Raw genomic sequence first — 15,146 nt, forward strand, 5'->3', positions numbered from 1 at the left:
CTCATTTTAGACGCATAGGTTAAAAAGCAACAACATTTGTTTATCCCTGTTATTGTCAAATGGGAAAAGTGCTAGTTTCAAAACAGTTGAACAGGTTTGGTGTAAAGTGTTGATTTATTCATTTATTTATATGTTCAATATGGCGACACAGCGAAAAAGTGGTTTGCATGTCTGCCTTACAGTTCTGAATTTGAGGCTTCAATTCTCAGTGCGCACTGGCGTTTTTGTGTGAGATTCTTCCTTTGCGTGCACAGATTTTGTCTAGTTCCTCTCACATAAAAAGAACATGCATACAACTGAGGTGGCCAACTTCGTTCCTCGAAAGCCACTCACTATCTGGTCTGTTTTCCATATCACCCTCCTCTACCACACCTGAATCAAATGATCAACTCCTGAGCAAGCTGTCCAGAAGGTTCATCCCAATCCCGATTATTTGATTCATGTGTGTTGGTGGAGGGAGATATGGAAAACAGACCGGATAGCGGCTCTCGAGGACCGGAGTTGGACACCCCTGCACGACACCATCAGGCAGCTTGACCTCATACACAAAACTGTAGCTTGAGGATTTCTTACAATGTTTTGTTTTTTTTCAGTATAATAGACAAGCAACATATTTTCAATTATGTGATGAAGGAGACAGAGGGGAAGAGTGCATTTAGATTACTCCTTTATTTTGTATTTTTTTTCCAGTGTGTTATTTTGCAGTGTGTTGCAGGCAGTGTCTGTAGAAGGCAGGGCTAGTTAATTGTTGCTTGTAGTCCACTGGTGACCGAGTGTTAGTGGAAGGGGCGGTGCATACTCTCTAAGCAAGCAGGCGTTGGTAGAGAGAGGATAGTATGAGCGGGATCACGGGTATTTGCCGCTCTTACTCCTCTTCGCCTGGTCGTTCTCCATGGTTCTGAAGGGGGAAAAAGCCACGATCGGAGTGGGAGACAAAAAAAAGTACCCTGACCAGATTGGAACAGCAAATCGGGTAACCAAGGCATCACAATGAAGTCGATCATCAATGCCTTAAAAAAGGAAGGTAGGGTGTTTGATCACTTTTTGCATTTAAAGCGGGTATTCTCATTTTTGACATGCACAGGTCATGTCTTAAAAGTTAATACTAGTACATGTTAATGGTGAATGTTAAAGACCCAGTAAGGATGGAAAGTGGTGTAGATTACTTCTTTGAGAATGTAGGTAGGTCGCTGCATATTTATGTTAGAGCGCTTGAAACACCCGTTAATTTACTTTTTTCTCTGGCACGAAAAAGTGATATAATGGAGTGGTTTTTGGGTCACAGGGTGGTAGAAAATTCTAACTTTGAAGAAATGGAAAAGAAGTTGTCTATGTATTAGATGTGGGTTTTTTTCCGGTCTCTACAGTGTATCAACTTTTTTCATTTCACCCTTTCCTTTGCACCATCATTCTTTTCACCAGGAATAACAGTTGTTTTTAATTGCATGTATCTGCAAGGCTTAAAACGTTTGAAGCAGTGGTCCTCTTATAGTAATACTATCGTAATTGAGTTTATGAAATATCATTATACTTTACACCTATATTTTAATAGAACTGATTACGAGTGCTTCCTTCTGTAAACATGTATCGACATAATGCTGAGGAAAGAAACATAGTACGGTTTTGGGAACCACATATGCCTCATAAATCTTAAATGTATGCTCATTTTAACCTAAACCCAGTGCGAAGTTCCCCCTTTTTTGCGTTGGTGTGCTCTAGGTACTTCCTCTGACAATCTAAGAACATGCTTGTTTATTCAAATAAAGACTAACTTGCTAAAAAGAGGGCATTTTATCTTTGGTTATATAGGCCCTGTCATTTATGAGTGACCAGTCTATGGTGTGCCTATCACCTCAAAATGATCTTGGATTGGCTCAAGCTCAGAATCAGCCTCCATGCATGTCTTTGGAATGTGGAAGGAAATCGTAGCGCCTGGAGAAAACCCACACAAGCTCGGGGAGAACATGCAAACTCCGAACAGGTGGAACGGATTTGAACACTTGTCCCCCACTGTGAGGCCGACGTGCTAACCACTCCCCAGCCAGGTCGCCATGTCCTTTGAAAGTTTATTTAGTGTTGAAAGAAGTGAAATACTGTGATTATTTTCTTTGCCGATTAAAGCCCATTATGGTATCAGCCCAATATTTTTTCATTCATTCAAATGTTAATAAATAATTATCATGCAAAAACATTTCCCATTCATGCAGCCGCATAAGTGTAAGGAGGAAGCTGACGTTAGGCAACAGACAAGGCACATGAACACTTGACTAAACCACTTCAAATTATGATTTCAAAACATTCATTGATTCATCTTCTATACCGCTCATCCTTGAACGGGCTGCGGTGGTTGCTGTAGCCTAACCCAGCTGTCGTCAGGCGAAAGACAGGCCCCACCCTAGACTGGTCGCCGGTCAATCATATGGCACACAGAGAGACAAACAACCAGAATTGAGCCCGCGCCTGCCCGCATTGAAGTCAAGCGACTTAACCTCTACTCTACGAGGTGACTTAGTTCAAAACAACTTAGCGTTGAATAGAACTTCAAAGAAGTAATAATCTTTCCATGTTGTTGGTCAGCAAAGAGAGGCCATGTCAAGGAGGCGTTGCTTTTGATGCTTCCTTCCTCAATATCATAGCGATGGTAAGTGAGTTACGGCCATATGGCCTTACAATATCAGTGGCGCATAAGATAACAGGGTCTGCTTCTTCATTTCATTCGCACCAATAATTTAAAATAAAGAAGAAAATTGATATAACCACACTCAAAGTTGTTTTTAACTGATTATACACAAATATTAGTCGCTTATCATTAGATTTTGATTCTTTAAAATGTTTTTCCCTAATCTGTAAAAGTTCTGCTACAAGTATGCTTCATAACACTTCACAGATGCTTTAAAAAGAAGTGCAAATTTTAAGTAGTAGGAGTTTAAAACTTAACACAACAAATGCAATAATCAGTGCAAAGAGGACAGCTGGACAACAAAAGTTGAAAAAACACCCACAGACTGTAGGATACAACGCTAAGTAAACACTATAGCTAATATAAAATACATTACCTAAGATATTTAAGAAATGTGAAATTTGATCTTGTTTTTGTCTTCGCATGTTCCGCTGCATAACGCTTTAGATGAGCTAATAGTTCACTCGTTATGATTCTGTCTTAAAGAAGGGAGGTCAGTCAGGTCCCACGACAGCCCAAAGTATGAAAACTGGGACTCGTAGCTAGAGAGGTGCCTTCAAATGAACTTGCTTGCTTCTCTGGTCCTCCAACGTGATCATAGGGACTAATAGTGAAAGTAAATTAAACACTTCTTTGGCTAGATTTTTACTTCACTTTCTCTAGTAGATTGGGATTGATGGAATTTGTCAAAGACTGTAGATGTCACTTCATGTGCCCTTTTACCTGTGCAAATGAATAAACAAATTGTTGGTTGCATCAATTATAATGTTACCCAGCTTCTATTCGCTCTGTACTTTGGTGGGACTTTGTTTCAATTTGCATTGGCAAAGCACATAAACTGGGTATTTGGATGAGTACATTGAGTTTGATGCATCTTAAAAAAATCACCATGTTAAGATTCAATTGTACTATATTCAGGTTTTAATGAACAAGTGAAACTCTACAGCTATTTTGACACTTTTTATTGAGTACAGGAAATTTTGACAACTGTTAAATACATCGAATTGAAAAATCACCATAGATAGTACCTACGGGTACTCCAATGTCCTCCCACAAATTATCTGAAGGAATGAGGATGTTCATAGATTGTCTGTATGTGCCTTGTGACTGACTGTTAACCTGCTCGTGGTTGATAGACTTCAGCTCCCCCGTGACCCTTGTTAGGATAGAGTGGTTCAGGAGATGAAAACAGAATAATAAAACTATTTTTAGTTTTTAGACATCTTAGGCACGATTGGACTTGTATAGATTGAGTGGTGATTTCACATTTGTTTAGCTTATTACTCTCCAGCATCTCTTGCCCCATCAATCCGTTAGTTGGATAAAGACAGGTAAAGGGCTTGGATTCCGGAAATCTGATAATAATTTAGTAGATCCCCTTTTCAGGTGGCCTTAACAAGGAAAGTAAAGATCATGAACATCACCATAACAGACGGCAAACATTTGCTGGACTAATCAGCTCGTTATCTGGAGCTACTTATGGCTGCAGGCACTTTCCTGCATTTCCTGCATTCAACACTGTAGTTGCAAGGAGTGCCAGTGACGGCTCATCATTTCACAGTGTCACGGATGAAAGTGTCTGTAGGGAAATCATAGCCTCACTCCATTTCTCGTGGAGTCTGACAGCAAAGCAGAGCCACTGTTCTTATTTTGATAATCATGCTAATGACTGGTAGTGATAAAAGAGAATGGGACATGAAGCAAGGAAACGTCCTCCGTTCAATTCAGGTCGCTCTGTATCAATGGGAAGGCAACTGTAATATCGTATATGGGTTTTAAAGTCTCACTCTCAGCTCATGGAGTACATTGGTAAATTTGATGGAATGGACTTCACTATGTCCTTTTCCTTTAAAATAAACCAAAAAACCCACAGTTGTAGTCCCATTTTGCTGATGGCCAAAAGACCAGTCTTTTACCAAAACTGATGTAAGGTATGGGAGGCTTTTTCAAGCACTCTGCCTTTATCTATGTACTATAATTGTTGTGGCAGCTGGCGTTTTATTTGTATTTATTTTTTCCGCCCGAGAAATTGAACTGCTTCTGTCGGAATTATTGTTAGTGCATCCTGAGTATGGAACAATGGTTAATACTTGTTGTGTAGGAAATCACGAACACGAACACTGCTATACCGTATTTACTCGCATATACGCCATATTTGTCGCTCAAAACAATGATGACTGAATCAAGGGTGCGGCTTATATACGCAAAAATTTGACTTGACATGCATGGAAACTGCAAGGTCACAGATGCAACGCCATTACACAAGACAATGTGGCCGATACGATCATTTATTTCGAAAGATAAAAGATAAAACATTAAACAAAATTTGTTTTGACGTCTATGAATGAAATTCAAGAAAAAAAATGTATCTTGCAAAAAACATGAAAAAACTCACTTGTGCCTGCCATTGCTTGCTCAGGGCGCCGCCATCTTACCCAGGGATGACAAACTAGACCGCTACTGACACACTTCCTGTTGTAATGCTCCCGTGACTTCCTTTTTGAATTTGTCCCGGTGCAGGCAACACCCTTTCGGAATGTGCAATCTGACAGACAATCCTTTCGATTCATACAGAATCTCTGAAATACCACGTGCGATGATTTGCCCTTCAAAGTAACACACTTGTACTCCCTATTAAAACCATGAATATGGAGGGGGAATTTGTGAATCAGGGGAAATCTTATGCTAGGGAAATTGTAAAATTCAATGATTATAAGGCAGTTTTAAGGGTACAGCTCATATGCGAGAAAATACGCTCAATCTTTTTCTATCCGATAGAAGTGGACCAATATAACAATATAAATAATCGGACATTGACTTTGTCACCATCATTGACTCGACAGAAAGCCTAATTGTCATCATACCCAGCTGCGTACAACAAAATTGATAGTGCTTCTCCGTAAGGTGCGTTTTCCCGGCAAAAGACCCAAATAAGTGATAATTTCAGATACATCGCATCACCCCCCGAGCGGATCACTTCCCTCTCATTGTCTCTTACTTACCTTCAGTCAGCCAGTAGGAGACAGACATACAAACGTCTTTCCCTTCTGTGTAATAACTTCATGGGGAGGTACCCCATGAAGTTATTACACAGAAGGGATTGTGTGTCGTGTTACCGCAAGTTTAGAGTCCTGATGGATGTGTAGAAAAAACTGTCCTTAAGCCCATTTGTCTCTACTTTGTGAGACCTGTAGCGACTGCCAGAGGGCAGCAGCTGGAACAGGTTGTGACCAGGGTGGTATGGATCCCCGACAATGTTCCTGGCACTGCTGAGGTAATGAGGGCTGGCAATGTCTTCCAGTGAGGGATTAGAGAAGCCGACGATCTTCTGGGCAGTGTTGATCAATCACCGCATGGCCTTTTTGTCTGCTGCCGTGGTTCCAGCGTACCACACTGTTGTGAAGTATGCCAGGATGCTCTCCACAGTAGCTCTATAGAAGGCTACCAGAAGCTTAGTGTCCAAATTGTTCCTCCTGAGTACCCTCCTGTAGGAAAGCACAGTGTACGTGTAGTCCTGGAGGTTGTGGAGTTCGATAAGTTCCCAGTTGGTGCGGGAAAAGCAGCCCTGCAGCTGTGAAAGGGCATCCTTGGGCCAAGTTTTTATTATCTTATATCTGTGGCCTTGTTAGCCTCCGGAGTGGAGTGTGTACGGGGGTGAGGGACAGACAGAGATGGTCTGATCCAGCCAGATGAGTGAGGGAAATGGCTCTATAAGCATGTTTGATATTCGAATAAACATGGTCTAAAGCTGTATGGTAAAATATCCCGAGAATTGTTTTCTGTTAGTTACTTTTTCAAAGTTACTTCCTCTGATCTTTTATTTTTTTATTCTGGCACATCGCACAATAATGTCAACAAATCTCTACTACGGTTTTCCATTGTCTCATAGTCCCTGTGCTGTAATCTTACCTCTTTCTCAACTATGCTGAGGCGAACCATTTTACAAGGTTTCAATCATTTTGTATCGGTGTGACCCTTGATCCTTTATTTTTTCTATACTCTTTAACCTGATCCAAACCTATAAATAAAATTATACATTAAAGATTTGATTTCCATGGATCGATGAAGAAAGCTGGACATATTATAACCTGTTCAGAAAGCTTATTTGTTCTAAAATGTATTTTTTTTACATACATGTTGAATATGTTTTTTTTTCCGTGAGAGGACGTTTGGTCGACGGACATTTGGTTGATGGACACTTGGTCCCCGGACTTTTGGTCGATGGAGAGTTCGTCGAACGGACGTTTCGTCAAACGAACAGTTCGTCGATCGGACGTTTCGTCGCCAGATTCGCTCACTCTCAACGTTATAATCATGAGAGTGAGAGTTTACTGTTGAAAGCGATCAACCAGGTAATCTCTCGCTTTCAAAATTATAATCATGAGAGAGTTTGTAAAAGTCACAGCAGTAATATCTAAATATCTAATATCAAAATGATCAATAAGTTGCGTATTATTGGCGTGTGTACATGTTATTCGTCTCCGAATTCACTCGCTCACTCTCAAAACTATCAATAAGTTGCGTATTATTGGCGTGCGTGTACATGTTATTCATTGCTGGATTTGCTCGCTCTCAAAATTATCAATATATTGCATATTATTGGTGTGTGTGTGTGTGTACATGTTTTTCAAACTACGACCCGCGGGCCAAACACAGCCTGTTAGGCTTTTTGATTCGGCCCGCCAACGTCCAAATTATAGTAAAAATCAACGACTTAATTCTTTTCCCTTTGCCCTGCAATGCCCTCGTTTCCCTGATAGATGACACACTAGTCTAGATCTTTGTTGGAGTGTAACTTGGAGAACAACATGCTGCTCATCACTCTCAATTTAAAGACTGCTTTCTTTCATTGAATAATAATGAATAATATGTTCTTAATGTTGAAAGTAAATTTGAAAATTCCTTTTTCTCCTTCAATTGTGTTTTTTTTTTCAATCCCCAGTTTTGATAAATTACATTGCGTGTCCAAATGCTCCTGGCTGTCCTCTTCTGTCAGATTTTAGTATCCATTCTGGCCCGCAAGTCAAAAAGTTTTTTATCCTATTATTGTCCCAAATTAAACACATTATCAATAAGCTGCCATTGACGGCGGTAGATGTCTGATTCATGTTGACTGAGATGCAGATGCTATTTTTTTAATAGAGGTGCATCTAGTGGATATATAACGCAACAGTCAACATGAATCCGACGTCTACCGCCGTCAATGGCACCAATCTTGCTGTGGGATAATGTTGACTGTGAGGATTTTTGTTTTTGCTATAAATAAAAACTCATTGCGGGCCGTATATGGCCTGTGAGCCGTAGTTTGACACAAACGCAAATAATACGCAACTTTGATTGGATATTTAGATATGCTCTGACATTTACAAAGTCTCTCTCTCATGATTATAATTTTGATAGCTAGAGATTATCTGATTGATCACTTTTAATAGTAAACTTTCTCTCTCTCTCCCCCTCTCTCTCTCTCTCTCTCTCTCTCTCTCTCTCTCTCTCAAGAATTTAATTTTGAGAGTGAGAGATGACCTGATTGATCGCTTTGAACAGTAAACTCTCTCTCTCTCTCCTTCTCTCTGTCTCTCTCCCATGATTATAATTTTGAGAGCGAGCGAATCCGGCAACGAAACGTCCGTTCGATGAAACGTCCGTTCGATGAAACGTCCGTTCGATGAAACGTCCGTTCGATGAAACGTCCGTTCGATGAAACGTCCGTTCGATGAAACGTCCATTCGACGAACTGTCCGGGGGACCAAGTGTCCGTCGACCAAGCGTCCGTCGACCAAATCTCCGGGTACCGTTTTTTTCTAGCCATTTATGAGCTAAGACACTTTGAATTGCAATTGAAAAATCTCAAGGCACATCATCAACTAAAATTATTAAAATTTAAAACTGTGACGTATATTAACAATACAAGTCATTTTCATCTACAATTCTTCACACCCAACCTTTACGTCATAAGTTGAAGGCCAACATTTACGGTTTTGCATAGCATGAAAACAATTAAAACACCAATCCTATATCTTATTTTTTACCAACTTTTTTCTCCCAATATTACTTCAATCTGCTAAAACTACTCTTTGAGCAGTTTTGTGTTCACACTGGCCTCACGTCAGCGAAACTTGAAGCTTGTGAAATCAAACAACTTCCAGTTCACGTAACATGAAAATAGCTAGCAAACAACTTTAATCTCATAATATTACATTTTTTTTCTTGCAATATTATGAATTTTCTCTTGGAATATTACAATGTATGACTTCTTGAGAGATACTTTTCCATGCCACCATCTGTTGCGGCACAGGCCAGGGAAACTCTGATAAAGAAATTACGATACAATCTTTTTGCCATATCGCTAACCCCTAGTCAACCTAATATGACTTCTTCGCATTACACTGGAAATCTCTCATTGCCTACACATAATGCAAAGGGATTTAGATGGAGAGATCACTTGGTTGGGTCTACTTTGATCGTTTCTCTGGTATTTCAAGACATTTAATTATGAAATAGATGTAAAACAATCACATATGTGACAACATTTTAATTACTAACTTTTCAATAACAAAATTCTCAGTTTGCAAAAGGATTTAGGGCCGGTCAATAGATGAAGAGATCAGATGAATGGGTTTGCGCTTTCTACTTTGATTGTTTCTATGGTATGTCAATGAAACAAATAATAATAATGAGACAATAATGTGAAACAATAGTAAGAAAAATATACCACATATGTTAGGGTTAGTTGGGGTTTTGTTTGGTTTGTTAGCTTTTAGCCTCTTATATCCTTCCAGACTTCCCTTCCTCTCATAACTTTGTATTCAACCCTTGTCTATCTATTTAAACCCTGTGTGTTGGTTACTCATTGTGCTTTGTTTACTCTATGCCATGTTACCATGCCATGTTTCATTTCCTCGTTTCCTCATGTCTTCCTGTTCAGGTTTGATTTTGTTTTTTAAGTCTAAGTCCTCTCTTTCATTTACTATTGATAAGAATACACTAATGATATATTTTCTCTCGGTTTCCTCCTTGCAGTACCTTTTCGTGAAAGTCCAGCGTACTCTAAACGACGCCAAGGTCCGTCGTCCGGCAAGAACAGTGGAAACAGCCAATCCCCTGGATCTTTATCAGCGCCACGTGTCCTGCTGCGCTCCAACAGTGACAACAACTTAACGGTCAGTCAATACCAGCAGCCTGATTCAACCAGCAGCTTGGGGATCCATCTTCAGCAACACCAAAAAAGGCCCCCCCAGCAGGGTCACTCACAGTCTGGCTCCTCAGCATTGCATCGCAGCCTGTCACCGCAGCTGATCCCGCAAATGCCAAGCGGGAGCCCCAATGGAAATGTGGTGGTTCGTACCATGGGAAAGGGGTCAAGGAGCAGGTCACCCTCCCTCAGTCGGCTGGGGGAAGATGCCCGAAGAGCTGTGCCCTCACAACACCAACCCAGGTAAACATCTTCATCATGGCAACCTGATGTTATAACAAAGATTGGGAAACTTTCTGACTGAGCGTGCAGTTAAAAAATCATATTTCTAAATGTAATTCCTTGAGGGCCACGCTAAAAATTTTGAAGTAGGTAAAGATAAATGCATGAATTTTTGGTACCTCAACACTTTTAAAGTAGAAAAAGTGGCAATTTTTTTTTGTATCAACTTTTTTTACGCTGTTGTTAATCATTGATTTTCAATGAGAGTCCAAATGCCCAAGGGAATCTAGGGAGAGAAAAAAAATGGACTGACTGAAAATTTAATTAACTCAGAGTTTGGGTTTGTGTCATTGATGTGCCAATGCAAGGCTTCAACCTAGAGGTCATGTCAGAGCCAAATTGATGTGCCAACGTGAGGCTCGAATTGGTCAATTAGCTGTGCTCGAGGTAGTGACCCAAACACATTTGCGTGCCATCACGAGGCCTCTATTACTGTTCTCCCTGCTCGAATGCACACAAATCGAATTATAATAAAATTGAACAAAAATTAAATGCAATTATTTCTTATTAATTGGAATACGGCACGTGGCGATGAGCACCAAAACTATTAAAACTACAAAAACGTTATCCTCATTAGGGTCACGGGGGGTGCTGGAGCCTATGCCAGATGCAGACAAGTAGACCGATCCTGGATATGAACCCAGGACCCCAGAGATGTGAGGCCTACACGCTAACCACTCCCCGCATATATATATATATATATATATATATATATATATATATATATATATATATATATATATATATATATATATATATATATATATATATATATATATATATATATATATATATATATATATATATATATATATATATATATATATATATATATATATATATATATATATATATATATATATATATATATATATATATATATATATATATATATATATATATATTAACAAATTCCAATGTGCTTTGGAGGCACTTCTCACTTCTCCATTTTATATATATATATATATATATATATATATATATATATATATATATATATATATATATATATATATATATATATATATATATATATATATATATATATATATATATATATATATATATATATATATATATATATATATATATATATATATATATATATATATATATATATATATATATATATATATATATATATATATATATATATATATATATATATATATATATATATAAAATGGAGAAGTGAGAAGTGCCTCCAAAGCACATTGGAACTTGTTTGAAGAGTGCATTATGTACAGTGTGCGTGCATGTACTTGTGTTATTGATTGTGTGTATTGCCACCAGCACCTTATTTGTTTGAATTCATCTCTGTGGCATGAGTGAGAGCATGTGATCTGTCAAGGATTAAAGTGTGACGGGTGTTTATCTTGGAGCGATGTAACTGTCCATCCTGATTAAGACACATGCTCACTGCCCTCTTCCTCAGCCCCCTCCTCCTTGGCAGATGGACTCATTTGGAAGCACAAAGAACCAACACTACCCACTCTCTGTACAAAGTCATAGAAGAAGCAGAGAGAGATAAACTGAGCATTACAGAGTAGCTGTGAAAGTATAACAGTAATAGCAGTGGCGGTCCGTGCATTTTCTAGTAGCGCCTTCAGCTATTGAATCAATCCAACCCTCAAAAACTATTTGATGGCTATAAAACTTCTACTGCAGCTACAGATGCGACACATAAAAAAAATCATCAATAATAACCATTGAAATATTATTCAGGAATAGAGACATATTTTACTCACCATAACTCCTTTTTAACTGTGCATAATATCCATCCTCCTCCCTTTCCTCCTTCTTTTCTATCGCCATTGAAGCTAATGCTGAATGTCGAGCCTGTCCTGTCAGATTCTGGCATACGTCTTTATTCGATTTAGTGCTGAAAATGTTCGTTCCCGGTTGCGACAGGCTTGCTTGCTTTGGAGGTGTCCGACCTTTCTTAATGATGTCCAGCTTTTATTTCTTGAACAGTCCGTCTTGAAAAACAAACAAATCCATTTGTCGACAGAAACTGATGTTATTTTTGACGGTGGGCAGCATTAATCAATTCGGCCCCAGTTCAGTCAACTTTTCTTCACCTCACCATTTTTCCTCTCATCCAATTTAAATTTCTTATGGTGGAATTCATTGAATTGACTGTTCAGACATAGGTTTTATCATTACCATCGAATCATCAAAAGCCTATTGTCATCATACACAGCAGCGTATGACAAAATTGTAGGTGCTACTCCAAAAAGTGCGCTTTTCTGAGAAAAGACCAAAAACAAAAAATAAAATAATAATAAAAATATTAAAATATAAGAATCACATCCTGTTAAGATAAATACTAAAAAATTGCCAATCTAAGATATTTTACCATCGACGGAGATCACGGTTGTCTTGAGGTGTCCTCGGGGACATTGCGGGTTCATTTGCAATCTGCTGTGATGCAACCAAATCCTGGCAACTGTAGAAAAAGTTTTTCTCGCAGATATTAGCAAACAAAAACAAGACTGAGGAAACAAAACACCAAACTGGCTATACTTGATAGCTTAACTGTTTAGCTATAAATGGCTATTAAAGCCTAAGTGAAAAACACATACTCACACTAAGTGCTAAAGGTGGAGTTAAAAAGGACAAACACTACATTTGACTTGCATGCATGTAGTAGCAATAGGGGAGTCAATAAGTTACAAACTTTGTTTTGAAACTATTCTCATGTTTATGACAGCCCGGTAGGTAGTGGTTAGCACGTCCGCCTCATAGTTCTGGGGTTGAGGTTTCAACCCTAGTAGGTCTTCACTGTATGAAATTTGCATGTTTTCCCTGGACCAGCATGTTTTTTCTCCAGGTACTCTAGATTTCTTCCATTTCCGAACAACATACAGGTTGTACACTCTAAATTTCCCCTAGGTATGAGTGTGAGTATGAATGGTTGTCCTTCTCTTTGTGCCTCGTGATTGGCTGGCCATCGATTCCGGGATGTTCCCTCCGTGGTGCCCATAGTTGGCTAGGATCGGCACCCCACGCGACCCTTCTCAGGATAAGTAGTTTGGAAAATGAACAAATGAATGCACTTAAATGAAATTCTAATCAATGGTGGACACAACTCAACCCTGGGGTGGTTTTTCCCTTATTGCGGAATTTTGAGGTGCCCGTTAGTCTAGATCAGTGTTCCCTAACCACTGTGCCACGGCACACTGGTGTGCTATGAGGAATGGTTAAGTGTGCCATGGGAAATTGCCAAAGTCATACATTCTAATATTCAGAGGGAAAAATAATATGGATATAATGAGATTAAAATTGAAATGTTACATGGTTAACCAAAATATCATCAATGTGAAATTATAGATTATACTATTTGGAGAACTATGCCGATCCATAGTATTATTGTTTACCTCGTATGTATATGTACCCGACGCGGGGGAAAAAGTGGGCGGGTGGGGAAATGCAAAGTCCGCCCAGTGTTCGTAGAAATAGTTTATGCACGAAAGAGATGCAAATAAGGCAGTGCCATGGCCACCTGGCTTGGTCACATCACGAAATTTTTAGCGTATCTCGGGCAAATTATTCGAACGAAAGTCGTGTGTATGTATGTATGTATGTATTTATATTTATATATATATATATATATATATATATATATATATATATATATATATATATATATATATATATATATATATATATATATATATATATATATATATATATATATATATATATATATATATATATATATATATATATATATATATATATATATATATATATATATATATATATATATATATATATATATATATATATATATATATATATATATATATATATATATATATATATATATATATATATATATATATATATATATATATATATATATATATATATATATATATATATATAGTAAGTCTGAATGTAGATTAGACGTTTTTCTCACTCAAGAGTCAGCAGTTTTATACGATTGCTATTGCTATTGCCCCCTTTGAAATTTTCATCCCTACATCTTTTTGTCATTCACTTCCTTTCTCTAGTGCCTTTCCAATAACTGCACACATGCACACTAGGTCTTAATCAACACTATCTAATTTGTTCCACAAAGCCACCTGGGGAATTGCACAAAATCAGAGTTGATGGTTTTTCATCGAACCACAACCTGCTGACTTGTCAATTGGAACTCCATAAAAAACAGGCCGCAATAAAACAAAAACCGCGAAGTAGGGTCACCCCTCTACATTTTTTTCTTTTTACTTCAGTGCTGAGTCCTAGTAGAAAGCAGAGGACAGGGGAGTGGCTTCCACTTGACAGTTTCAGCATGGATTTTCACATTTTTATGAACTTACAACAACAACAAAATTCCCCCCCCAAAAAATCTGCGAGATAGTGAAACCGCGAACGTTGAAGCCGCGGTATTCGAGGCATTACTGTTGTGCTATACATACACATTGTTGCCAGTATAACACAATAATTAATAATTAATGTTTTTTGTGCATTCTTTCTCAGAAATGTATAGTGTCATGCTTTAAGGTAATCTTTCTATGCTTGTCTACATGTAAATGAATGATATGCAAATCGAAAAACATGCAAATGCATTCTTTTCATACTTTTTGTGATCTTGACTTGGAAGGTGGTAAAACACATGACAGTCATACTATTTTCTCTTAACTTAATTTAAAACCTAGACCGGTTGTCATCACCTTTAAAATAAATTGTCAGGTTTAAGACCATATACATTCAATAATATCGGAGCAGAGGAAACACACAGCCAGTCGTGATGAGAATTTAAACCACTTCATATGAAGGAGGACGCCAGTGTAGCCAGAGCAGAAAGATAGTCTATCTTCCTGAATGACCGTTTGGAATTCCTGGCGACTCCCTACAAACAACCTGGTTTTATTAGAGACAAGTCATAAAAATGGGAGGCGTTAATACAAATGAAGGAGGTGGAAAGCAAAAGGTGTAGTGCACATTTTAACCAATAGGTGTAAGTTAAATTCTATTCTAGTA

At 38.1% G+C, this 15,146-nt stretch overlaps 1 protein-coding gene across 1 annotated transcript in view; it reads left to right on the forward strand.

Annotated features, from left to right (window-relative positions):
- The first annotated feature begins 874 nt into the window (after positions 1-874).
- The window catches only part of LOC144194256 (SH3 and multiple ankyrin repeat domains protein 2-like), a 95,166-nt gene continuing 80,894 nt past the window's right edge, over positions 875-15,146 (forward strand). Inside the window, exons 1-2 of the mRNA XM_077713185.1 lie at positions 875-1,024; positions 9,701-10,115. Coding sequence (XP_077569311.1) covers positions 991-1,024; positions 9,701-10,115 — 449 coding nt within the window. The 5' untranslated portion in view covers positions 875-990. The remainder of the gene's footprint in view (positions 1,025-9,700; positions 10,116-15,146) is intronic.

Source organism: Stigmatopora nigra, chromosome 3, assembly GCF_051989575.1.
Source record: "Stigmatopora nigra isolate UIUO_SnigA chromosome 3, RoL_Snig_1.1, whole genome shotgun sequence".
Classification (NCBI taxonomy): Eukaryota; Metazoa; Chordata; class Actinopteri; order Syngnathiformes; family Syngnathidae; genus Stigmatopora; species Stigmatopora nigra.